General features: G+C 43.9%; 1 protein-coding gene across 2 annotated transcripts in view; it reads left to right on the top strand.

Annotated features, from left to right (window-relative positions):
- Positions 1 to 25,992, top strand: part of LOC104145901 (protein AF-9) — a 138,156-nt gene that overhangs the window by 107,554 nt on the left and 4,610 nt on the right. The window contains exon 12 of one of the 2 annotated variants that reach the window (XM_009677691.2): positions 5,423 to 8,877. The exons of the other annotated variant lie outside the window; for it this stretch is intronic. Coding sequence (XP_009675986.1) covers positions 5,423 to 5,554 — 132 coding nt within the window. The 3' untranslated portion in view covers positions 5,555 to 8,877. Of the gene's footprint in view, positions 1 to 5,422; positions 8,878 to 25,992 lie in introns of those variants that run through there. 2 annotated transcript variants of the gene reach the window in all.

Consider the following 25,992-nt stretch of genomic DNA (forward strand, 5'->3'; position numbering starts at 1 on the left):
TGCATACATTGGTGTACAGGCATTTCAGAGAGGTATTCGAGCATGCCGATTTCCCAGGAGTACAGCAAGAGGATTCCCTACAGTCATGTCTTGTAGGCACTTCTTTGCCTGCATGCACTTGCTGGAGGTATCCCCACTTGAGCCCTGTTTTCATGACTGCATGGTCTCTATAACTCTCCCCTTCCCCATCTTTCCTAGTTTAAAGCCCTCCTTACCAGGCTGGCCAGGCTGTTGGCCAAGATGCTTGTGCCCCATTCAGTGAGGTGGATCCCCTCTCTCCCAAGCAAATATCGATCTTCAAATAGGGTCCCGCGTTCATAGAAACCAAAACCCTGCTGCCAACACCAGCAGCCCAGCCAGTTGTTTACTTGGAGAATCCGTCTACTCCTCCTCCCATCCTTCCCCCTCACTGGCAGGATCAAGGAGAAAATGACCTGGGCCCCTAGACCCTTGACCACCATCCCCAGAGCTCTGAAATCCTGTTTGATAGTTTCCAAGTTGCCCTTGGCAGTATCATTGGTGCTCACGTGGAAGAGCAGCAGGGGGTAATAGTCGGATGGGTGGACAAGCCTCGACAGTCTTTCCATGGCATCTCGGATTCGCACCCCTGGCAGGCAGCGAACCTCTCTAGACAAGAGGTCAGGCCAGCAGATGGGTGCCTCTGTCCCCTGCAGCAGGGAGTCACCCACAACAATCACTCGCTGCTGCTTCTGGGTGTTCCTGTGTGGCACAGAGTCCACCGGCTCAGTTGCTTCCCTTGAAGCCATACCCAGCTCCTCCTCAGCTTGGAGGGCACTGAACCTGTTCATCAGCTGCAAGTCTTCAGGAGGAGCAAGAGCCTTTCTCCTCATACAAGGGGTGACCAGCTTCCAGCCTTCCTTTTCTACAGACTTAATGACTTGCTGTTCCACATGGCACAGAGCCTGCCTGCACCTCCACTGCTGTGGGGGGGTTGAGACTCCCGAAGCTGTAGGATCTCTGAGAATATCCTATCTCTCTCTTGCTCATCTTCTCGGATGCTACACAGCCTGCTGACTTCCTCCCATAACTCCTTTACCTGGTGACACAACTCATCAACAACAGCACACCTTCTGCAGAAAAATTGACTGTCAGCCCCAGCCTCACAGAGAGGCCCCAGGCACTCCCTGCAGCCTGAGACCTGCAGAGCTGCATCCACTGTCAGAAGGTCTGTCTGGGTGGAAGCCTCTGACATGGCAAACACAGCAACTCCAATGGCTACTGGAGAATGTGCTCTGCTGCGTGTCATAACCATATCTGAGGAAGCATACACTACTATGACAGGAGACAAAGGGGCCTTCTTATGCCCTTCTGCGCAAACTGCTGCATCTGTTGCCTGCATCTGTTAGCCGCGCTCTGTTTATGTTTATTTTGCTCTTAGCCTAGGGCTTAAAAGCCTATGGTAGAACTGGATCAATAAGAGTGCTGCTTAAAAATGCATCTGTTAACACTTTTATTTGATCTTTGTTTCTAAAATCAAGTTTACTGCTATGGGGATTACAGGGGGTAGTATTCTTCCACAGCATCACAAAGATATATATTAGAATATTTCAGTGCAGCTGTATCTTGCCACCCCAGTTTCCATACATTTATTTTACACCTTGCTAGTTATTTATCATGCAGTAGATATTTGGAGATCAAGACTGAGATAAAATTCCTAACTTTAAGAAAGGAGACTGAATTCCTTAGTTTCTCTTATTAAAAGGCTCAGGAGAGTGCCTAAAAAGGGGGAGGATAAATAACTTATCAGAGGTTCCTTCTGGTAACAAACAGTTTTGTTCCATTTGAATTTTGCTCTCAAGTTAATTGCAGGACAGGAGGAGATGGGAAAGTGTTGCAGGAATCTATGAATCCTCAAGTTGACAAAGAAAGTAGGTGAGGTTAGATTAAAAATTCCTATATGGACTCTGTTCTGAGAGGCACTGATTTAAATGAAGTGCAAGTAAGATCAGAATCGTTCTTAACTTTCAGAATTTTGGACTGATTGCAAACCAAATTAAATCTAGTTTTTTGCTTTTATTTTTTCCTACTTGCAGAAGGAGGAAAATCAGAGATGATTGGAAAGGGGTATTTTTACTGCAAAAAGGCATTCCTTTCTGTCTCCTTTGTCTTGTTTCCATTCTATGTCATTCAGAGCCTGACAACATACATTGTTATTTAATTTATTATTAACATAGTCTTTTCCTCTGTGGCTTGAGCAGAAAAAGATCATCTGCTTAAATAATACAACGGAAGGGAAATTGTACAAGAATTGGATTAAATTCATTTTTTTTATTTTGCAGTGCAGTATGTTCTTACCAGATCTGTCATTTTAAGGCATATTCTGTAAGTCATGTGTAATCAGGGCTTTTCTTCTACTGTTGGAAAAAGAACTACATTTTAAATAATCAAGCTCAAAAAAACAAAGAACCTCTACCAGTGCAGTGTTTCAGTAGAGCTGTATCTGGAAGCCTTGGAATTAAATGGCTTTGGAATAGAAGGGTCTTTAGATGCTGGCAAACTCTGATTTGCTCTCCAAAGTTTGTATTGCTGAAGCTGTTTCATTCCAAAGATTAAAAATGAGACCAGATCCTTTGGCCTGATCGGAGCAAAACACCTCTGAGCCAAACAATTGTGCTGGATAAAGAATCCGTGATGTACTAGCAGTGTTCAGGGTCTTGCCTGCTTTGCAGAAGTAGCTTGTTATGGAACAGATAAGATGTTAAAGCATTTCTGTCAAGAAAGCTAATGTTTTTTTCTGTTTGAAGTGTTGATACTAGGAGAGAGAGAACAGGTATACCTCTTGGCTGCACATCCCATTTTGTGCAAAGCTATCTCAATGCAGAAATGTTGCCAAGCTATGGTGAAACTGATAAATGTTCAAGTAAATAACATTTTGTTTCTGAAGCTTAGGCTGCAAACCACCAATAATGTAGCTGAATCTCAGTCCAAATTGATGAGTTCAGTATAGAGTCAAGAACTGACCTGCATGCTTAAGAACTCTAGTGTATGTGCACTCCAAGTTTCCAATCAGGTTTAAGATCTCATATGTTATATGCCATGTAAAAAAATAGCAAAGTGTAGTTTCTTGTCCTTAAGAGCTCACAGTCCAAGAAGGTATTATTTAAATACATATTCATTTTTGACTAATGCAAGATTTAAACACACCTTCTTAAACATTGTGTGTGTGTGTGGATCTGTGTGCATCTACACAGCAACTCACAATGAGAAAAGGTTTGGTACACTTGATGCTTAAAAATTCAAAACGATTTTGTTAATTGGTATATGTACTACTCTCACCCTTATATTTTATCTGCTCAGTCTGTATTTTCCGAAGATCACTTTGCTTTTGCAGTATTTTACTTTCATGTTTGCAGCATTGTTAAATAATATTGTGCTAAGAAGTTTCGAGTGGACTATAAATGTAGTTGTGATGCTTGGAAATAGATATTTAAACTGAACCTTTTTATAAAATGCTAAAAACTGATTTTTTTTTTCCTCTACCACTTAAAAGAAGTGAAATATAATGTTTTTGTTTCTTTCCTGCTTCCTCTCACCCAAAAACAGTGCATGAAGCTTTTTACTGAAAGCTATTGACTGCACTCTTGGGTTTCCAAGCACAAGTCAGTTAGATAAACTAAGATCACAGGACTTTAGTGTTACTGCTAGAGAAATCTATTCCTTAAGAATGACAGCTTTGTGTGTGTCTCTATTAGAGAAATTCATATTGCAGTTAATTACCAGTTAGTCATCTTACTGTTAAGGATCTGATGGTCTGTTTACACTGCAAGCTGCAGCCTATTGTAGAGATAGCTGAGCTATTTTTAAACAAGCTAGGTTGGATGTTAGAGAAAGTTTAGTTAGGGTAGCACAGGTTGTCTCTAAGAACCAGGACAAATCAGCCTGCTCAGGACTGGACCGTGACTAGGATCTAAGCTAGCTTGTTTATAAACAGGTTGGTATCTTTAGGCTATGCTGAAGTTGGTAGTGTATTATATAACCTGATTCATAAGAATAAAATCTAAAGTGGAAGATTAAGCTTTCTTTTGATAGATTAGAATGTTTATATAATTTAGTGACTCAGACTTACGAAAAGATTTATTCTCAGAATAAAGGGTCATGATGTTTTAAGTTAAGGGAAGGATAAGCCTATTTTGCAAAAAGCCAAATCATTAATGATGGAAGAAATTCCATGTAGTAAAGATTTCATCCATATGATGGTGGTTTGACTGTGACACAGAATCTAGTGTCTTAATTGGGTTTGGCATCGTAGCTTGGCACAAAGTGTGACCATAACAGTGAGTCTAGTCTGAATGCCACAGAGGAGATAGGTGGAAAGACTGAGCAGAAAAACAATGATGTGCTCTGTGTTCTGTCAGTCCATTACATTAGAGAAGCCTTTCTTGTGACTGAGGTGCCTTTGCATGTGCCCACTTTAGAGGTCTGTCTGTTGGGCTGAAGATGTATGTGGAGATCCATAGCCTTGGCACTGTTATACCCCTATAATAGTTTGGCTCTCCAAAATGGTGAAAAGATTTTCATTTAGATGCATGACCAAGCACATATGGTATCTAGAGTTACCTGTTATAGAAAATCAGTTTTCAGTATGACCACTTTTTAAAAATATGAACTGCAATTTAGGCACCACAAAATAAGGAAACTATAAGAAGACACTAGTTTGGGTATGTCCTCTTGACACTCCTCTCAGGAACTCACCATGGCTCTTTTGATTATTGTTTGAGGGAAACCTGTGATTATAGATTGAACGATCAGTAAAAGAGGTCTCTTGTCTCTTATCAGAGTACTTCATACTTGTTTTGCTTTAAAAAAAAACAATTGATTTAGGTTCTTTATTCAAGAAAGGGCAACTAGTATGTGAACTAACAATTGTTGAGCGAGCTCTTGAGTATGTATTTTTGTTTATTTTAGCCTGGATTCTATAAGGATTATTTTCTTTTCCCAAGAGTTTCTGTTTTCAAAAAGGGCTAATGACAATTTCCTATAGTAACCAACTTGCCAGCTATGTGCATAATAACTATTCCAGACAAAGATTTTATCTACCTGCTTTTTTGGTAAAGAATCAATTAGTAACTTTGCAATTTATTTATATTCATATATATATATAAACATATGAAAAATATTCTTTCAGTATTTGCTCAAACAGTAGATGTAGGTGGGAATAGACTGGGTTTGGATTTTGGAAGCCCTTCTTGATCATGGTCTAAAAAGGCAAAGCAGTGTGGTCTGGACCAAGGATCTGTGTGAAAAAGGAAGAAATCATAAAAGACTCTGCTTTAATCTGAAAATAGTGGGGAAGTGGATTTGTTTTATACCTCTCATATGATACTTAGAGGTGTATTCATACATTCTGGGTATGTGAAACAGCTAAGGTTTTCAACTACATCTCCCCTCCCCCCGCTTTCAGATAGTAAATCTTATAGAAGAAACTGGACACTTTCATATCACAAACACAACCTTTGACTTTGACCTTTGCTCACTGGACAAAAGCACAGTCCGTAAACTACAGAGTTATCTGGAAACACCTGGAACCTCCTGAGGATACAGCATGTGGCTGCATCAAAAACTTTTTGAAAGAAAGCATTTAGAGTGATGCAACCAAAATGGGGGAAAAAATAAACCAACCTTCTTCAGTTTTATTTTTATTTAAAGCCAGTCATCATCTCTTACTAAAGGAGAGGAAAAGGGACAAGACTCAGAGGACCACTCTTCTCACCAAGGAAATGATCGGGAAGAGTTAGTTTGGAAAGGCTTGAAAAACAAACACAAAAATAAAAAAAACAAACTTGTTCTTAATGAATGTGTATGGTATCATGTATCTCTCTGTGGTGTTCCAGTCCACAAGATGAATGCATGTTCAACATACTGCCTTATTACATAACTGATATATTTATTATTGCATTAAGTTGTTGAGGGAATGACACTACCAGATGTTGCAAGCACTTGGATCCCATGTACGCTTGTTTGTAGCACCATTGCCATCACAAGCCTTGTAACCTTATTCGTGTTAAAATGCCACTTACTGCTGACTTTCTCTAGTCACTTAAAACAGTATTGTTTCCACTTTTGCAGTTCCAGAAAACAAGATACAAAGTGGGGGACCAAAAGGTGGACCTAACTTGTTTCCAGTCTGCCACAGCAGGTTGGACCACAGGTCCTTGGCTCTACCCATTTATTGATGTTGAACCATGGTAGAAAATGTACCAAATAGGATCATATGCCTTGCTGTCTAGCCTTAGTCAATAAACTTGTAGGATTTTTAACAAAAAAGAGTTACTATATACTGTCCTGAATCCATCATAATTTGTCATCAACTTTCTTGTGTCTATTTTAATGTTATAATAATAGATATATTTAAAAAGGGAAGGGATTCATAAGTGAAGGGAATGATCATAACAGGAGGGATATTGATCCCGTTTTCTAAAGAAATATTGTAGAAAATTCTTAATTTGGAACTATTTATTACTATGCGTTTCAACATTGCTGCTGCCAGTGTGTGACTCACCTTTACCAGAAAATTATTTGCATAACATTTTGGGGATTTTTACTTCTGATAAATTAAAAACCTTTCTTTGGAAAAAAAAATATTGGTTGTTATACAGTAACATGTTGGAATACATACATATGTGTGTATCTTTAACAGTTTCTAAATTTTGGTATCTGTTCAATAACCTGCTTGCATTTCCAGAAGGATTTCTCATCTATGAAAATGAGTGTTCTTTTCTATTAGCTATGTTTCTTTAAAATCAGGATCCTTTTTCCATGTGTGAGCAAATGAGATGATTATGTACATACAGTTTCACATCAAAGGTCAATGCTCTCTTATTGTCAGTTGTTTCCTGATGAAATCATCATCTTTCTCTTAGGAGTTCAGATCCCCAATGAAAGAGAATGTAATTAAGAAATACTTCTGGATCTGATTAGCCTTAAGAAAATAATGTTTTGTTTGCAGACAGGCCAGTATATTTCCCATGTATGTTTACATGCCACATGTATTCTTCTGTTCATATAAAGCTGAACAACAGTAGCATCTGTATGTTTTATTGTTTCATGCACATGATTTGTACAACACAGTGACTCTAGATTCCTACTGGGGTTATTTCTTATTCAAATGGAAAATCTCAACACTGTTTCTTTAAGTCCAAAGAAAATTTTACACTATTTTTGTTGTGAAGGGGTTTTTTTGTTGTTTGACTGCACTGCATGGAAAGTCCCTCTCAGGCTTCCAAAAGAACAAGTGTACTTTTTTCAAGTAATGTTATGACTCTTATTGATGATTGGCATGAAACATACTTGAAGCATTATGTTGTTCTTTAAATCCATATATCAATGTGCATTTGTTGGGTGGGGGAGGTGTCTTTAAAAGTTACTTTTGACATCAGGCAGATGATAGTAGGGAGGGAGAGGGTCCATGTGAGAAGAATTAACTCTAGCTTTTGTCAATATTTTATATGAAAATGTTTGTAAATCTAAAAGCAATCAAAAACCTTTGCTTTACTAGTGTACATTCAACTTGCTACTTTTTAGTTATATCAGCTATATGTGGATTTTTATCCATTTTGACTTTTCTATCTATATTTTGTGGTAAAAGCTCTTGAGTTTCAGGAAAGGAAGTACCAAAAGTTACAGATATCTTCTAGTATGAATATTGAATTTTCCACTGTTTTATATAAATGGTGAAATAAGTCATTTTACCAAAAAAATACTAGTTAAGTTTTATTGTACTTTGAGAATGGGAGTGGAATAAAAGGGGAAGTAGGGAAATCAAAGTAAAAGAGACATGACAGCAATTACAATATAATATTACTGCTGAATTTCATGCAAACCCTTGAGCATCCTTAAATCTTAACTTTCTAATTTGATGAGGTTGGGAGGGGGAGGGAAAAATGCACTACAGTTGCATTTGTGTGTGTAACAGTAAAGCCAGTTTTCCACAAAATGCTGATAGAATAAAAATCACTAAATGTTGATCTCTTAAAAAAAGCATTTAATTTTGTATGCAGAAACAAAATAAATCATTTTCCATTTAATTTCAAATAGTCGTATATCTCTTAGGAAGGGAATTTTATGATTTTTCTTTTATGTCCATCACATTTATAAGCATTGATATTTGGGACCAGTAAAAATGTTTTAGCGTATGCTCTATCATAACCAGTACATTGACTTTTAAGTGCAAAGGAATAAATGTTTTGGATTTTTATTTAGTGTCAAGCTTTTTGAAACAAACTTGAGTGTGTGAATTTGGATAATGTGTTAAGTTGATCAGAGCGAGGTTAGCAATAAATTGCAATATTTAAAAATATTTTTCAGCATCAGTGGAGCATTGTGGAGAATAGAAATTTTATCTATTAAAGAGGACAGTTTTATTCTTGCCATTAACACTTCACCTCAGGAAATGGATACCCAAGTCTGGAAGTAACTATTAATATCTTATTAAAAGTTTGGGTCCACTGAAAGGCTTTAGAAGAATTTTCGTTTCATCTGAATTTAAAAGCTATCTTAATCTACCTTAGCCATGGTAAAGAGGAGGAGCAAGAAGGGAGGAGGGGATGTAAACTGAACTGAGGAGTCTACAAGGTAAAGCTCAATCTGTGTCATCTCAGCAGTAGCCTTGGAATCATAAGTGTCAGTTGACTTTTCTTGATGAAAAATTTTCTATTTCATTGATTGGGGTTTTTTAGATTAAGTCTATTCTTTCTAATTTGGAAGCAGAGTACATACAGTACTGTGTGTTTGGAGTACCCTAATGTATTTGTATTAAAGTTTTTCTCCTCTGGGGAAAAATCTTAAAAAGTTCTTGGGTTTTGTACTGACCCCTTCCTCCCCTCCCCTAGTGAAATAAAATATGTGCCACAGATCATTCAAAGCTGTAATTATCTTGATTTTTTTGAAGCTATGTTAGTGTTCTAGGCCTTTTGAACAACCCATAAATTTCAAGCTCTGCTACTTAATTTGCAGAACTTGCTGGGAAAGTGATAGAGAGGTCTGTGGAGAAACCTGCCCTATTTAGTTGTGTGTTATCTCACCATTAAAGCAGTGTCTGGAGTAGAATGTTTGATTTGCTCTCATGTTGTAAGTTTTTATTCTGTGCACATTACTCCCCATCTTTTGCCACTTGCATTTTAATGGCAGACACTGTATCTTTTAATAGGTTCTTGATTCAATCTATAAGGGGACATCTTATATTTGTTCGTTGGTCTACTTATTTCTAGAGTTTGGTGCTAAGCTGGAATCTAGACCTTTCTTGGGATCTTGTTATTTACTCAGAGCTGCTCTGTATGCTCTGTAGTTAGGCAACCTTGAGAAAGTGGATTTTAAATCAGAAAGACAAAGCTGCCGCTATCTTTGTAGTGTAAATGTGTATTTTGGCCTTTGTAGTACAGTGCATTGAAATAGAGACTTATGATGGAAATGCTGGCAGGCCCTTAGCTGTAGTAGGAGCCACTACAAAAATAAACAATGATGTCAAACATATTCCAGAGATTCACAAGTGTAAGATGTATTTTTCTGAGCCTTGATAGTTCCCTTAACTGTTAAGTAATAAATAGTGTACACCAGGAAGTGTTTTCTTCTGTTGTACAGTATTCTGATTTTGATTTCATAGTTTCTTGACAGTGACTTATCTGAACTGTTCTGTATACTGTGCCTGGAAGACTTACTGTTGGGTATGAAAGGCTTAAGAATTTCCAGTGGATGATGGGGACTCCAACTCATGTTTCTAAAGCACTTTGATGTGTGCTTGGGAGTTAATCAATGCAATAGCACAGCTAAGCCAACAAACTTTATGAAGCTGTGCGTGAAAGAGCAGACAAATTTGCATCAAAGCACAATCATACAAGGACCTCACATTTACATTTACTTGAGCAGCAAGAAGTGCCACAGTGGCTAGACAGGAAGGAGAAATATTGCCACAATAATAGTGCCATTTCAGTTACAAAAGAAATAAATTGGTATATATATCGATATATGCACACATATATATGCATGTATCCATAAATGGTTGAACGTAGTTCCTTATGTTAATGGAGAGAATACTTGGTTAGATCTTCTTTAAGGCACCATGACAGAATTTTAAGGATGGCAGCTTCTTCATTACTGAAATAATTGTAGTGCTGTTGCTGATCTAATGATGAGAGGTAAATGTACTGTAGCAGAATACAAAAAAGTGATCTGTATTATGGTTTGAGATGCTAATATCTGATTAATGTTTATGTGAATATATTTCATCTTTATCCTGTTTTCTACCTCAGCCTGATTCATTCTGCTGTAAAGTGATACTCCTGTCTTTTTCTTTCTTCATTTACTTTTTTTTTCAGTCTGGAGATTTAAACAAAGCCAAATTCTGGCCTATGAATACAGCAGGAGATACATTGTCATCACTGCCATAATTCAGACTGTAAATATCCCTTTCTTGAATGTTGCATCAAACAGATCATGTATTTTCCTATGTTCTTTCAGACAACCAATGCTATAAAACTAGTCCTTCTATTAATAAATTTTGCCCTTGTCTTCTCTGTTTAACAGGGTATAAATGATTATCTCTAATTATTGCTCAATGAGAATAGAATTCAAGGTGTGTATCCTGTTCAGGAAATAGTAGATTTGTCAAATTGTCAGTTATGTTTTGAGTGAAACCTAGAAATAAAGTGTATCTCTGTAGAAGGGGAGAAAAGATGTGCTAAAAATATTTTACTCTGAAGACTTTTTTTCTCCACAGTAGTTTTCCCTCCCCAAATCATTAAATGTGTAAAGGCTAGCAGAGAAGACTACATGCAAACCATTAAGAAAAGAAACCAAAGGTATTAAAAAGATGAAACAAATCAGTTGTATTAAAAGCCCAGCTGTACAAGTAATAAAATGATAATGCTGATACTGATTTCAGTGCAGGGCAGACATTCTTAGCACATGTGGCTTGTGTATCCATGCCTGAGTGGGTGATTTAAAAAAAAAGTGCTAAATTAAGCAAGATGGCTTAGCCACTGAGTAGTGGAGAAAGACCTACAGGACAGGCTCAGCTAGTGTTATCCAAAGATTATCCAAAATTAAGCAATTTTCCTTCAGCTTTGTTCAGAGCAGCTAAGCTTTTGCTTTGCTTATTCATTTAAATATTTTAATTCATCTTTGCCATATCAGTCCTACTGCAGGGGTTTAATGTTTGTTTGGAGCAGGGGGGTTGTTGTGTTTGGGTGGGATTTTTTTGGTATCTTTTGTTTTAAATTTTGCTGCGGATTGCTATTTTCTTTGATGGATAGGACACGAGAGGATGGAAGGGGAATGTAACAATGACTTCTATTTTTTTCCTCCATTCAGCAGTTTTTGAGCCTCTGAAATATTTTCTTTGAAAGCTGTCTTAAGTGTGGGGGAAAAAATTGCTTTAATTAGAGGGTCATGCTTAAATAATCTTTTAAACAAAAGATTATTTAAGATGAAGCTTCTGCGAAAAAGGATACACATAAAAGACTAGGATGTGGCCTGACATGTTGCTGGACTGCTCTAAACAGGGGGACCTAGCAATGTTTTGCTTATTATCCAGGTATGGGAGTAAAATTGTCTCGGCCTGTAGACCAAGAGACTTTGCAAGGTAGGGTATCTTTGTAATTAAGGTACTGAATTAGTGTTTTTTGGTTCTTTGACTGCTTCTTGCCCAAGCTCCCTTGGAAATGTGTAGAGCACTTATGTGAAAATGGATTTCTCTGAGTGTCTGCTGGGATTGTACCTGTATTCAACAGCCCTTTCGCTTCCCATAATCACAGATATTAGGAGTGGGTGGCCACAGTATGCCCTTAATTCCTTCTTACTGTCTTGTGACTATGAGGCAGAACCCTGTAGTGTCTTTCCTATGAATGGAGGAGTTTAGTTTATTTTCAGGGTTAACCATTAAGTTGATTCCTCAGATAGATTTTTTTACCCTTTGGCAGATATAAAATTTATTTTAATTTCAAAGTGGTGATTGTGCTCTCTGCATCTGTGCAACATCATCTTCCTCCCTGGTACAGATTCTTAAAATGGCCGATAGTAAAACACCAGGATTCACCTTTTCCCTTCCCAATCTTGGCAATGTGATGGACTAGAACTGTGTTAGATGTCTGCCCAACCTGTATGAAGGTGTGACCATAAGACGGGCAAGAGAGGGTCAGATACCAGCGGAGAGACACTCAAGGTTCATGCCTGGGATGCCAGGCAGGAGTTGGTGAGTTCATACAAAGTTCATGGATTCTTCCTTTATTCTTACCTTAAGATAGTGGTTAGTAAAAATGGAGTTAGTTTTCCTACTATTGATTGTCTTTTACTTCCACATAAGGAAAGCTCAACCCGTATTCCTGGATCCAACCAAACCCAAAGATCTGGATCTCAAGTTGCCTGAAACATTTTATGACATAGTTTACCTTTCCCAACACTATTCAAAATGAGTGACTACAAGAATGCTTCAGGGAAGTGCAATGACTGTACTTGCATTACATGAAAGCATGGCTTGTTTATTCCCAATGTGTGACAGCAGTTCTAAGCAAATCTCCCTTAAGTGAAGCTGGTTGCTGCCATTCTGCCTGGCTGGTGAGATATGCTAAATCTGTAAGCAAGTTTTCATTGTTATTAGTGAGTTTTTTTCTTTTTTCATTGTGGTTTGGCTCTTGTCATTTCTGCAAAGAGCTCCACTGAGGAAAAGAAATGAGAAAATTACAGTAGTCCTTTTCTTTGCAATAGTTCCTTCCCATTAGCACATATGTGTATGCTGTTTCTCATCTCTGCATCCAACTGCCCTGCCTGTGGTTACCTCTTCAGAAAAATGTATAGAAGTGCATGTCCTCCTCTAGGAGGTTTGGTTGTCCTTCATTAGCAAACAGTGCTTTCTGCCACCTCTCAATTTGTTCCATTAGGTATGACCCACCCTGCATCTAACTTTTTCCTCTTTGTATTGCCTTATGTGTGGTTTGTTTTACCAGAAGCTATGCATAGTCTAGGGCCCGATATCGCCCTCCTGCCTGATGCCCTAGGTGAGGAGAAGACCCTTGCTTCCTCTGTTCTTTTTGACTGCTTGGTGCAAGCTCTCATTTCAGTGCTAATTTGCTATTATTTGTTTGTTCTTCAGAGAACAACAATTTCTGGTATTACTTGCTGCTATGTTTTTATCTGTCATCCTTTTATATTCAAAGTGCTCAACCTTTTCTTCTAAGTTGGCAAAGCAATGCAATGTTAGGAAACCCTGCTCAACAATGAATTGTTGGAAATAATACCATTCTAGTTCTGTATAGTGCTTTTGATCACCAGCTATAGCTATTACCCATTTCTCAGTAAATTGAGGCACAGCAAAGTGAAAATGATTTGCCCAAGGTCACCTGCAAGGCCAATGACTGAGTTGTGAACAGAATCATTACAGCTTTCTGAGTTCTAGCCTGGTGCTGTCTCCCTGAGTTTATGCTGCTCCAAGCTTCTTTACAACTGAGCCCTCATCTAAAAGCCTCTAAAGGTAAGAAATGAAGTAAACTGAGGCTGGTTTTAACTATATCAGACTCATTTCTTTGCATGAAATTCTGAGCTTTGGAGAAGGAGAGATGAGGAGACCAAAACGGGATACTTGTATAAGACATGGACAAATTATTATATGCCAGACTAGGGTTTCTAAAGAAGTAGCTGCATCCCTAGTACCCAGGCAAATAACATCTCCATTTAAGTAACTAGATGATTTAAAGAAGTCCTGCAGTGTGTATGTTTCTACACTTAATTTCTAAAAATCTGGTCCCAGTTAAGAAATTTTGATTTGAGCCTGTGACTGTCTCACAGAGAGCTGTTAGTCTGTCAGGCTGACTTCTTGTAACTAGCCGCTCCTAGTTGACAGAATGAGAGAGTTAACTTGATAACTGAATTGTACTTATTGATCTTACTTTGACAGTGCTTTTATTTGGTTTAGAGAGAGATTTTATCTACACAGTGTAATTACTTTGCCTAGTAATTATCTTTGTGCTTATATGAATTAGTGTTTATTAGTTATCAAAAGAAATGTCAATGTAACTACAATGAACCATTGCTTACCTGGTAGGAAGACACATGGTTGACAGCCCCTTTATTATCTATGACTTGACTGTTATTCACAATACCCCGAAAGGACATTGAAAAGGCATTGGGTTCTAAGGCAGATTATAATAAATGTGTCTGAAGCATTTTCCTTGTTTAGAGACTGTTTTATTTAAATTTATAGTTCAACTTTTAGTCCACGTATGTTTAATAAAAAGGGAGAACATTTATGCAGCATTGTATAAGCAGTGTTTTAAAGACAAGCACCTTGGACTTCAGGCCGGGTCAGTCAGCCTAGGAATGCGTACCTGAGGGGTGTACATGAACCTGACAGGCAGAGGTTGTAAAACTGATCAGCTAAGATGCCAGAGAAGACAATTGCTTGGATGAAAGAAGTAGGGAATACTGCTTCCTTGAGACCTCTGGAGAAAAGAGGAAGGAGTGGCATTTCCCAAGGTCTAAGTGTTGAAAGCAGCATTGGGGCTGCAGATATCAGGAAGGATGGTGTGGTGGACTGCAGTAAGTAAATGTCATGCCTCAAGAAGGAGAAGAGACCACAGTGGAATGTGAGGTACATCTTTTGAACCTGAATGCTGGGGAGACAGGCAGGCTGTCAGCCTCTACCACAAGAGGGCACCAATCCCATGGGTGGTGGCAACAATAGCCAGAAGGTGTCAAGTGTGTCTGTTGCGAGGGGGAGAAAGAGCATCCTTCTGCCCCACCAGTTTGCACAGACCATGGAGTTGCAGAAGTACTGGCAGCTCCATCTTTATTTCCATTGATTCCTTGACCTTTGCAGAGAGACCACCAAGGGGAAAACAGTTATTGCAGTGAATGGCTTCTTGTGTGGTCCCCTCACAGTTCTAGGTAAACAGTACTTGTGTATGTTAGAATCCAGCTCTGATCAACAAATGGATAATGTTTTTCTTCCTTATGTCAGCTTAAAACTGGGGCAACCCTGATTTCCCTAGCAACCCCTTGCTCTTCCCCCCGCTCCTTGAGCCTTGGCTCTAGTTAAACCATGTATTAAAGCAGATAAAGCATTGGGAGGGTGTTGTTTTGGGGTTTTTCTTGCTTGTTTAGTTCTTACCTTACTTTGCATAAGGAAGTAGGTACTTTGTGGTTACTAGTGGGTTCTACACGCTATCATATCTCCTAGCCATTAGACAACTCAGGCCTAAATGTCTCTCTTCCACATCTACTTTTTATTATTATAGTTAAAGGAAATACTGCCAAATTCAACTGAGTTTCAGATATTCAGCAGTAGAAGGAAGCTGTTATCCCAGTCATTTGCCAAGGGTGGGCTGTGTGGGTACCGACACAACTTCCACACAGTTTCTGTGCCAGCTTTGTACTGTTAGCATACTAGTGACCTTTCTGGAGCCTTATATAACTGTAGGCAGAGACTGGCTGTATAGTGCAGTGCAAGTGAACAGTTCCCTGCTCTCTATTACTGCACGCAAACAATGTGCAGCATTTTGCTTGCTCCTCTATCTCCTCCTCTCCCCTCCTCTCTCTTCTCCTCTCTCGCCTCCTCTCTGTCTCCTCCCCTCTCTCCTCTTCTCTCTCTCTTCCTCCCTCTCCTCCTCTCAACTACTGGCTGAATGGCAGAGCTCAGATGGGTGTGATCAGTGGCACAGTCTACTTGGAGGCCTGTAGCTAGCGGTGTCCCCCAGGGGTCAGTCCTGGGTCCAGTCTTGTTCAATGTATTCATCGATGACCTGGATGAAGGGACAGAGTGCACCCTCAGCAAGTTTGCTGATGATACGAAACTGGGAGGAGTGGCTGAGACACCAGAGGTCTCTGCTGTCATTCAGAAGGACTTGGACAGGCTGGAGAGTTGGGCGGAGAGCAATCTCATGGAGTTCAACAAAGGCAAGTGCAAGGTCCTGCCCCTAGGGAGGAATAATCCCATGCACCAGTACAGGCTGGGGGCTGACCTGCTGGAAAGCAGCTCTGCAGAGAAGGACCTGGGAGTCCTGGTGGACAACAAGTTGACCATGAGCCAGCAGTGTGCCCTTGTGGCCAAGAAGGAAAATGGTATCCTGGGGCTGCATTAGGCAGAGTGTTGCCAGCAGGTCGAGGGAGGTGATCCATCCTCTCTCCTCAGCCCTGGTGAGGCCACATCTGGAGTCCTGTGTCCAGTTCTGGGCTCCCCAGTACAAGAGAGACATGGAGCTCCTGGAACAAGTCCAGCAAAGGGCCACTAAGATGATTAAGGCACTGGGACATCTGTCATATGAGGGGAGGCTGAGAGAGCTGGGCCTGTTCTGCCTGGAGAAGAGAAGACTGAGGGATAATCTTATCAATGTGTACAAGTATCTGAAGGGAGGGTGTCAAGAGGACGAGGCCAGACTCTTCTCCGTGGTGCCCAGTGACAGGACGAGAGGCAATGGGCAGAAACTGAACCACAGGCAGTTCCATCTGAACATGAGGAAAAACTTCTTTCCTGTGAGGGTGACTGAGCCCTGGAACAGGTTGCCCAGAGAGGTTGTGGAGTCTCCATCGTTGGAGATATTCGAAAGCTGCCTGCATACGATCCTGGACAATATGCTCTAGAGGACCCTGCTGGAGCAGGGAGGTTGGACTAGGTGATCTCTAGAGGTGCCTTCCAACCTCAACCACTGTGATTCTGTGATCATGTGATTCTGTGAACTGCTCTCTGTCTCTCATCCTCTCCATCCTCCTCTCTCTCCTCCTGCCTTCTCCTCTCTCTCCTTCTCTCCCTCCCCTCCTCTATCTCTTCTCTTTCTCCTCTTCACTCTCTCCTCCTCTCTCTCTCCTCCTCTTTCCCTCTACCCTCTCCTCCTCTTCTCTCCTCCTCTCTCTACTCTTCTCTCTAATCCTCTATCACCTCCTCTCTCCTCCTCTTCCCTCTTCTCTCTCTCCTTCCCTCTTTCTATTTCCCTCTCTCTCCTTCTCTCTCCTCTCTCATCTCTCCTCCTCTCGCCTATTCTCTCCCCTCCTCCATCTCTCCTCCTCACTCCCCTCTCTCCCCAACTCTCTCCTCCTCTCTCCTCTCCACTCTCTGCTCCTCTCTCTCCTCCTCTCTCCTGCTCACTCTCCTCCTCACCTTCTCCTCTCTCCTCCTCCCTCCTCCTCTCTTCTCCTTTCTCCTCCTCTCTCCTATTCTCTCCCCTCCTCTATCTTCTCCTTTCTTGCCTCTTCTCTCCCTCCTCGTCTCTCCTCATATCGCCTCCTCTCAGCTCGTCAGCTACTCTCTCACTCTCTACTCCTCTCTCCTTCTCTCTATCTCCTCTCCATCCTCCTCTCTCCTCCTCCCTTCTCCTCTCTCTCCTTCTCTCCCTCCCCTCCTCTTTTCTCCATTTCACTCTTTCCTCCTCTCTTTCCCTCCTCCCTCTCCTCCTATCTCCTCTGTCCTCCTTTCTCTTCTCTCTTCCTCCCTCCTCTCCTCTACACTCTCCTCCCCTCTCACCTCCTCTTTCTCCTCTCTCTCTGCCTCTCTCCTCCTCTCCTCTCTCCTCCTTTCTCTTCTCTTCCTCTCTCCTCCTCTCTCCTCCACACTCTCCTCCCCTCTCACCTCCTCTTTCTCCTTCTCTCTCTCTGCCTCTCTCCTCCTCTCCTCCCCTCTCGCCTCCTCTTTCTCCTTCTCTCTCTCTGCCTCTCTCCTCCCCTCTCTCCTCCACACTCTCCTCCCCTCTCACCTCCTTTCTCCTTCTCTCTCTCTGCCTCTCTCCTCCTCTCCTCCCCTCTCTCCTCCACACTCTCCTCCCCTTTCTCCTTCTCTCTCTCTGCCTCTCTCCTCCCCTCTCTCCTCCACACTCTCCTCCCCTCTCACCTCCTCTTTCTCCTTCTCTCTCTGCCTCTCTCCTCCCCTCTCTCCTCCACACTCTCCTCCCCTCTCGCCTCCTCTTTCTCCTCCTCTCTCTCTGCCTCTCTCCTCCTCTCCTCCCCTCTCTCCTCCACACTCTCCTCCCCTCTCGCCTCCTCTTTCTCCTCCTCTCTCTCTGCCTCTCTCCTCCTCTCCTCCCCTCTCTCCTCCACACTCTCCTCCCCTCTCGCCTCCTCTTTCTCCTCCTCTCTCTCTGCCTCTCTCCTCCTCTCCTCCCCTCTCTCCTCCACACTCTCCTCCCCTCTCGCCTCCTCTTTCTCCTCCTCTCTCTCTGCCTCTCTCTCCTCCCCTCTCTCCTTCCCTCTCCTCCTCTCTTCTCTCTCCTCCTCTTTCTCATTCTCTCTCTTCATCCTCTCTCCGCCTGTCTCCTCCTCTGTCTCCTCGCTCTCTTCTCTCCTCTTTCCTCTCCCCATCTGCTTCTCTTCACCCATCTCTCTCCTCCTCTCTTCCTCTCTCCTCCTCCCTCCTCTCCTCTCTCCTTCCCTCTCTCCTCTCCTCCTGTCTCTCCTCCTGTCTCCTCCCTCCTCCTCCTGTCTCCTCTCTCCTTCCCTGTCTCCTCTCCTCCTGTCTCTCCTCCTCTCTCCTCCTCTCCGCTCCTCTCGTCCACTCTCTTCCTCCTCTCTCCTCCTCCTCCTCTCTCCGCCTCCACCTTCATCTCTCCTCTGCTCTCCTCCTCTCCCCTCCTTTCTCCTCCTCCTCCTCCCTCCTACTGATTCTCTCCTCCTCTCTCTCCTCCTCTCTGCCTCTCTCCTCCTCTCTCTCCTCCTCCTCTCTCTGCCTCTCCTCTACTCTCTTCCTCCTCTCCTCCTCCTCTCTCTGCCTCCACCCTCCTCTCTCCTCCTCTCTCTCCTTCTCTCTCCTCCTCTCTCTCCCCTCCTGACTCTCTCCTCCTCCCTCTCCTCGTTTCTCTCGTCTCTCATCCTCTCCCCTCTCTCCTCCTCTCTCCTCTTGTCTTTGTCTCTCTCTCACGCTTTCTCTCGCTTCCTCTCTCTCTCTTTCTCTCTCATGCTTTCTCTCGCTATCTTTCTCTCATGCTTTCTTTTTCTCTCTTATTCTTGCTCTCTCTCACTCTCTGTCTCTGTTTCAGCCTCTCTCTGTCTCTTTCTGTCTCTCGTTGTGTCTCTGTATGTCTTTCTCTCTCTCACTCTCTCTCTCTGTCTCTGTATGTCTTTCTCTTTATCTCTCTTTTTCACTTTCCCCGCTCTTTTTCTAGTTTTCTCCCTCTCTCTCTTCCTTTCTCTCTCTCCCTTTCTCTTTCCCTTTTCCCTCTCTTTCCCTCTCCCTCTCTCTCTTGCCGTTTCTCTCTCCGTCTCTCTCATGTCCTCTCTCCTTCTTTCTCTCTTTCTTGCTCACTCTTTCTCTCCTGCTTTTTCTCTCTCTCACTCTCTCTCTTTCCCTTTCTCCCTCTTTCCCTCCTTTTCCTCTCTTTCTTTCTCACTCTCTCTCTCTTTCTGTCTCTCTCTTTCAGTCTCTCTCAGCCTCTCTTTCTCTGTTTGTCTCTCTCTGTCTCTCTCTCTCTTAGTCTTTGTCTCTCTTGTGCGTGCTCTTTCTCGTGCTCTGTCTCTCTGTCTCTGTCTGTCTCTCTGTCTCTGTCTGTCTCTCTGTCTCTGTCTGTCTCTCTGTCTCTGTCTGTCTCTCTCTATCTGCCCTTATTGCTCTCTCTCTCTCTTTCTATCTCTCCTCACTCTTTCTATCTCTCTCTTTCTTTAACAATTTCTTTGTGTCTCTTGTTTCTTTCCTCTCTGTCCTTTTCTCTTCCATTCTCTTTCCCTCTCTCTGTCTCTCTCTGCTTCTTTCTCTTTCTTTCTCTCCCTCCCTCTCCTGCTCTTTTTCTCTCTCTCGCTTTCTCTTTCAATCCTCGCTATTTTTCTATCTTTCTCTTTCCCCCTTTCCCTCTCTTTCTCTCTCTCTTTCCTTCTCGCTCTCTTTATATCTTTCTCTCCTTCTTGCTATTGTTCTCTCTCTGTCTCTGTCTCTCTATCTTTTTCTCTTCCCCTCTTTTCTTTCGATCTCTTTCTCTCTCCTTCTCTTTCATTCTTTCTGTCTGTCACTCTCTCTTTCTCTCTTTCTGTCTCCCTTTCTCTCTCTCTCTCCCTCTTTCTCTCTCTTTATGTCTCTCTCTCTGTCCCTGTCTCCCTTTCTCTCTTTCTCTCTTCCTCTTTCACTCTCTTTCTCTCTTCCTCTTTCACTCTCTCTGTCTTTCTCTCTCTTTCCCTCTCTTCCCCCTCTCTTTCTCTCTCTGCCTTTCACTCAGTTTTTCTCTCTCTTGCTTTTCCTCTCTTTCTCTTTCTTTCTCACTCTCTCTCATTCTTTGTCTCTTTTTTCTGTCTTTCTCTCTCTCTCCCCCTCTGTCTCTCTCTGTCTCTTTTTCTCCATATCTCATTCTCTCTATCTCCTCCTTTGTCTCTCTCTCTCTCTCTCCTTTTCTCTCACTTTCTCACTCTTTCTATCCTTCTTGCTCTCCTTCTCTCTTTCTTTCTCGTTTTTCTCTTTCTCTCATTCTCTTTCCCTTTCTTTTACTTTCTCTCTCTCCATTTCGCTATCTTTCTCTCTCTCATCTCTCTTCCTCTTTCACTCTCGTCTCTTTGTTTCTTTCTCTTTCCCCTTGTTTGTTTCTTTCTTTCTCTCTTTCTTTCTCTCACTCTTTCCTTCTCTCTCTCCTTCTCTCTCTTTCTCTATCTTTCCCTCTTTCCCTCTTTGTCTCTCTTTCTCCCTCTCCTGCTTTCTCTCGCTCTCTCTTTCTTGCCCTCTCTTTGTTTCTCTCCTCACTCTCTTTCTTTCTCTCCCTCTCTCTTTCTGTGACCCCACAGTGTGGCGACTCTGGCTGTGGTGCACCCGGGGTTCGTTAACTCCTGGGGAGCCCCCCAGAGCAAGCCTCTCTTCTATGGGCTGCACCATTCTGACTCCCATGCTTGCCTGTGTGGCGCCTTATCAATGACAAACCAGGATTAGCACTAAAAACAAGTGAGATTAACAATATAGCAAAGGGAAGGGAAGCCAGCTGAAAACTTCATGGCTTCTTACTCTCCAAGATTTTGTGAATTTAAGTGAAGAAAGGAGGCTTCAATTTGTAAGAATGAGATTTGACAGTCCTTGACTTTTTCTGGTTTCTTTCCTCTCTTGAGACTGCAGTAGTGAAAGTGGAACTCCTAAAATTGGTCACAGTAAGTCTTGGTCATTGAAGTTCTTATATATCAATTGTCCTGTAATATGGGCCACCTGTTAAAACATTCAGAAAAATAAGTCTCTGTGGCTGTTAACTAGAGACAGAAATAGTTACAACCATAAACCCAAAAAGTCTCCAAACATCTCTAATAGCATTTTGCTCTCTCTGTCTATAAGGAATAAAATTAAAATTTCAGGACTAGCCATCTTTAAACTTCTGGATTATATTTCTGCAGAGAACCCTCCTCTTGGAGATTAACAGGTTTCAGTAGATACACTTGAAGGGCTTTCCATTTTGTATGAGACTACATTTGACTACTCTCCACAAATAGATCACAGAATCACAGAATCGTTTAGGTTGGAAGGGACCTCTGGACATCATCTAGTCCAACCTCCCTGCTCAAGCAGGGTCATCTAGAGCACATTGCCCAGGATCACATCCAGACGGCTTTTGAATATCTCCAGGGAAGGAGACTCCACCACCTCTCTGGGCAACCTGTTCCAATGCTCTGTCACCCTCACAGTGAAGAAGTTTTTTCTCAGGTTCAGGTGGAACTTCCTGTGGTTCAGTTTCTGCCCATTGCCTCTTGTCCTGTTGCTGGGCACCACGGAGAAGAGCCTGGCCTCAATCCTCTTGACACTCCCCCTTCAGATACTTGTACACGTTGATGAGATCCCCTCTCAATCTTCTCTTCTCCAGGCTGAACAGGCCCAGCTCTCTCAGCCTTTCTTCATAGGAGAGGTGCTCCAGCCCTCTAATCATCTTGGTAGCCCTCCGCTGGACTCTCTCCAGGAGTGCCATGTCTCTCTTGTACTGGGGAGCCCAGAACTGGACACAGGGCTCCAGGTGAGGCCTCACCAGGGCTGAGTAGAGGGGCAGGATCACCTCCCTCGACCTGCTGGCAACACTCTGCCTAATGCACCCCAGGAGACCATTGGCCTTCTTGGCCACAAGGGCACACTGCTGGCTCATGTTTAACTTGTTGTCCACCAGCACTCCCAGGTCCTTCTCTGCAGAGCTACTTTCCAGCAGGTCAGCCCCCAGCCTGTACTGGTGCATGGGGTTATTCCTCCCTAGGGGCAGGACCTTGCACTTACCTTTGTTGAACTTCATGAGGTTCCTCTCCGCCCATCTCTCCAGCCTGTCCAGGTCCCTCTGAATGGCAGCACAGTCTTCTGGTGTGTCAGCCTCTCCCCCCAGTTTAGTATCATCAGCAAACTTGCTGAGGGTGCACTCTGTCCCTTCCTCCAGGTCATTGATGAATATATTGAACAAGACTGGACCCAGGACTGACCCCTGGGGGACACCACTAGCCACAGACCTCCAACTTGACTCTGCGCCATTCACCACAACCCTCTGAGCTCGACCATCCAGCCAGTTCTCAAGCCACCTCACCGTCCACTCGTCTAGCCCACACTTCCTGAGCTTACCTAGGAGGATGTGATGGGAGACAGTGTCAAAAGCCTTGCTGAAGTCCAGGGAGACAGCATCCACTGCTCTCCCCTCATCTCCCCAGCCAGTCATTCCATCATGGAAGGCTATCAGATTGGTCAAGCATGATTTCCCTTTGGTGAATCCATGCTGACTACTCCTGATCACCTTCTTGTCCTCCAGATGCTTAGTGATGACCTTCAGGAGGAGCTGTTCCATCACCTTTCCAGGGATGGAGGTGAGGCTGACAGGCCTGTAGTTTCCTGGCTCCTCCTTCTTGCCCTTTTTGAAGACTGGGGTGACACTGGCTTCCTTCCAGTCCTCAGGCACCTCTCCTGATCTCCAGGACCTTTCAAAGATGATGGAGAGTGGCCTAGCAAGAACATCCGCCAGCTCCCTCAGCACTCGTGGGTGCATCCCATCAGGGCCCATGGATTTGTGGGTGTCAAGTTTGGACAAAAGATCTCTAATCCGATCCTCCTCGACCAAGGGAGAGTCTTCCTTTCTCCAGCCTTCCTCTCTTGTCTCCAAGGTCTGGAATTCCTGAGGACTGGCCTTAGCAGTGAAGACTGAAACAAAGGCAGCATTCAATAACTCTGCCTTCTCTGTATCTTTTGTCACCAGGGCACCTGCCCCATTCAGTAGTGGACCCACGTTTTCCCTAGTCTTCCTTTTGCTATTGATGTATTTGAAGAAGCCCTTCTTGTTGTCCTTGACATCCCTTGCCAGATTTAATTCCAAATGGGCCTTAGCCTTCCTTGTCGCATCCCTGCACACTCTGACAACGTCCCTGTATTCCTCCCAAGTGGCCTGTCCCCTTTTCCACATTCTGTGTACTTCCTTCTTCTGTTGGAGTTTGGCCAGGAGTTCCTTGCTCATCCATGCAGGTCTCCTGCCCACTTTGCTGGACTTCTTCCTCAGAGGGATGCACTGATCTTGAGCCTGGAGGAAGTGACGCTTGAATATTAACCAGCTTTCTTGGACCCCTCTTCCTTCTAGGGCCCTACCCCAGGAGATTCCCCTAAGTAGGTCCCTGAAGAGGCCAAAGTTAGCTCTCCTGAAGTCCAGCGTTGCAATCCTACTCATTGCCCTGCTCCCTCCTCGTAGGATCCTGAACTCCACCATCTCATGGTCACTGCAGCCAAGGCTGCCCCCAACCATCACATCTCCAACTAGACCTTCTTTGTTCGTTAGTACAAGGTCTAGCATTGCACCTCTCCTCGTTGGCGTCTCCACCACCTGGGTCAAGAAATTATCATCAATCCTCTGCAGGAACCTCTTTGACTGTTTGTGCCTAGCTGTGCTGTCTTCCCAACAGATATCAGGGTGGTTGAAGTCTCCCATGAGAACCAGGGCCTGTGATCGTGAGGCTACTTCCAGCTGTCTGTAGAAGGCCTCATCTATGGCTTCCTCCTGATCAGGTGGCCTGTAGTAGACCCCCACAACAGTGTCACCCATGTTAGCCTGCCCTTTAATCCTTACCCATAGGCTCTCAACTTGCTCTTCATCCACCCCGAGGCAGAGCTCCATACATTCTAGTTGCTCCCTCACATAAAGAGCAACTCCACCACCTCGCCTTCCTGGCCTGTCTTTCCTAAAAAGCACATAGCCATCCATGACAGCATCCCAGTCATGTGAACTATCCCACCATGTCTCTGCAACCGTAATGAGATCATGGCCCTGCGACCGCACACAGATCTCTAACTCTTCCTGCTTATTCCCCATGCTGCGTGCATTGGTATACAGGCATTTCAGAGAGCCACTCAAGCACGCAGGCTTCCCAGGAGAGGTGCAAGAGGATCCTCCATAGCCATGTCCCATGCTGTCTCCCCTGGCTGCATGCACCCGCTGGAGGCATCCTGACTTGAGCGGTGTTTTACTGACTCCCCTGCCACTATACCACTCCCCTTCCCCCATCTCGCCTAGTTTAAAGCCCTCCTTACCAGGCTGGCCAATCTGTTGGCAAAGACGTGCGTGCCCCGCTTGGTAAGGTGGATCCCATCTCTCCCCATCAGCTGTTGATCTTCAAACAGGGTCCCATGGCCATAGAAACCAAAGCCCTGCTGCCAACACCAGCAGCACAGCCAGCTGTTAACTTGGAAAACTCGTCTACTCCTCCTCCCGTCCTTTCCCCTCACAGGCAAGATTGAGGAGAAAACGACCTGGGCTCCCAGACCCTTGACCACCACTCCCAGAGCTCTGAAGTCCCGTTTGATGGTTTCCAGTTTGCCTTTCGTGTCATTAGTGCCCACATGGATGATCAGCAGAGGGTAGTAGTCTGATGCATGGACAAGCCTTGGCAGTCTTTCCACGACATCTCTTATTTGAGCCCCTGGCAGGCAGCAAACCTCTCTAGACAAGAGGTCAGGTCGGCAGATAGGTGCCTCTGTCCCCTGCAGCAGGGAGTCACCCACAACAATCACTCGCCGCTTCTTCCGGGGGTTCCTGCACGGCACAGGGTCTGCCAGGCCAGTTGCCTCCCTTGGAGCCATGCCCAGCTCCTCCTCAGCTTGGAGGGCGCTAAGCTTGTTCTTCAAGGGTAAGTCTTGAGGAGGAGCAAGAGCCTTTCTCCTTCTACGAGAGGTCACCAGCTTCCAGCCCTCTTCAACAGCGTTATGATGCACCTTTACACATGGTGCTGAGCCCTCTGACAACTCCGCTGCAGTGGGGGCAGGGGACTCCCGGAGCTGAACAGTCTCCAAGAACGCCCTGTCAATCTCCTGCTCATCCTCTCGGATGCTACGCAGCCTACTGACTTCCTCCCGTAACTCCTTTATCTGGTGACGCAACTGGTCAACCACAGCACACCTCATGCAGGAGAGCTGACTGTCAGCCCAGGCCTCACAGAGAGGCCCCAGGCACTCCCTGCAGCCTGACACCTGCAGAGCTGCATCTGCTGTCTGAGGGTCTGTCTGGGTTGAAGCCTCAGACACAGCTGATGCAGCACCTCCAGCAGCCACTGGGGAACGTGCTCTGCAGCATGTCATGACCATGCCCCGGGGAAGGACACACCCCTGTGCAAAATGGAGAGGCGCCTTCTTTGCCTTCTGGCACCCTTCTGCGCGAGCTGCTGCACAAACTGCTGCATCTGTTCGCTGCCTCTGTTGGCTGCACTCTGGGAGCTGTGCTCTAGGCCTGGCTCTTATATAGGCCTCTGCCTAGCAGTGACTCACAAGGGTGCTTGACCCACCCAATCAGGAGCCACCTGAATCAAAAGCCCCAACTCCCTCTGACCAGGGCAGCCCAGAGAGCTCGTTAGCAGCAGCCCCACCTGGCTAGAACTTCCCAGGAGAAGTTAAGTCAAGGCCCCCTGCAGGAGTCCTTGCCCAGCTCTCCCTTCCTGCTAGCAGCAAGCACTGTCTAGTTCCTCGGGGGTCCCCAGAAAGCCTCCCCAACTTCCAACAAGGCCCACAAAAGGCCCAGGCAGAACCCAGACACTGCTGCGCAAACTGCTGCATCTGTTCGCTCCCTCTGTTGGCTGCGCTCTGATCCAATGTGTTTAGGTCAAGGGGGATTT

The sequence above is a fragment of the Struthio camelus genome, chromosome W (assembly GCF_040807025.1).
Source record: "Struthio camelus isolate bStrCam1 chromosome W, bStrCam1.hap1, whole genome shotgun sequence".
NCBI classification, from domain to species: domain Eukaryota; kingdom Metazoa; phylum Chordata; class Aves; order Struthioniformes; family Struthionidae; genus Struthio; species Struthio camelus.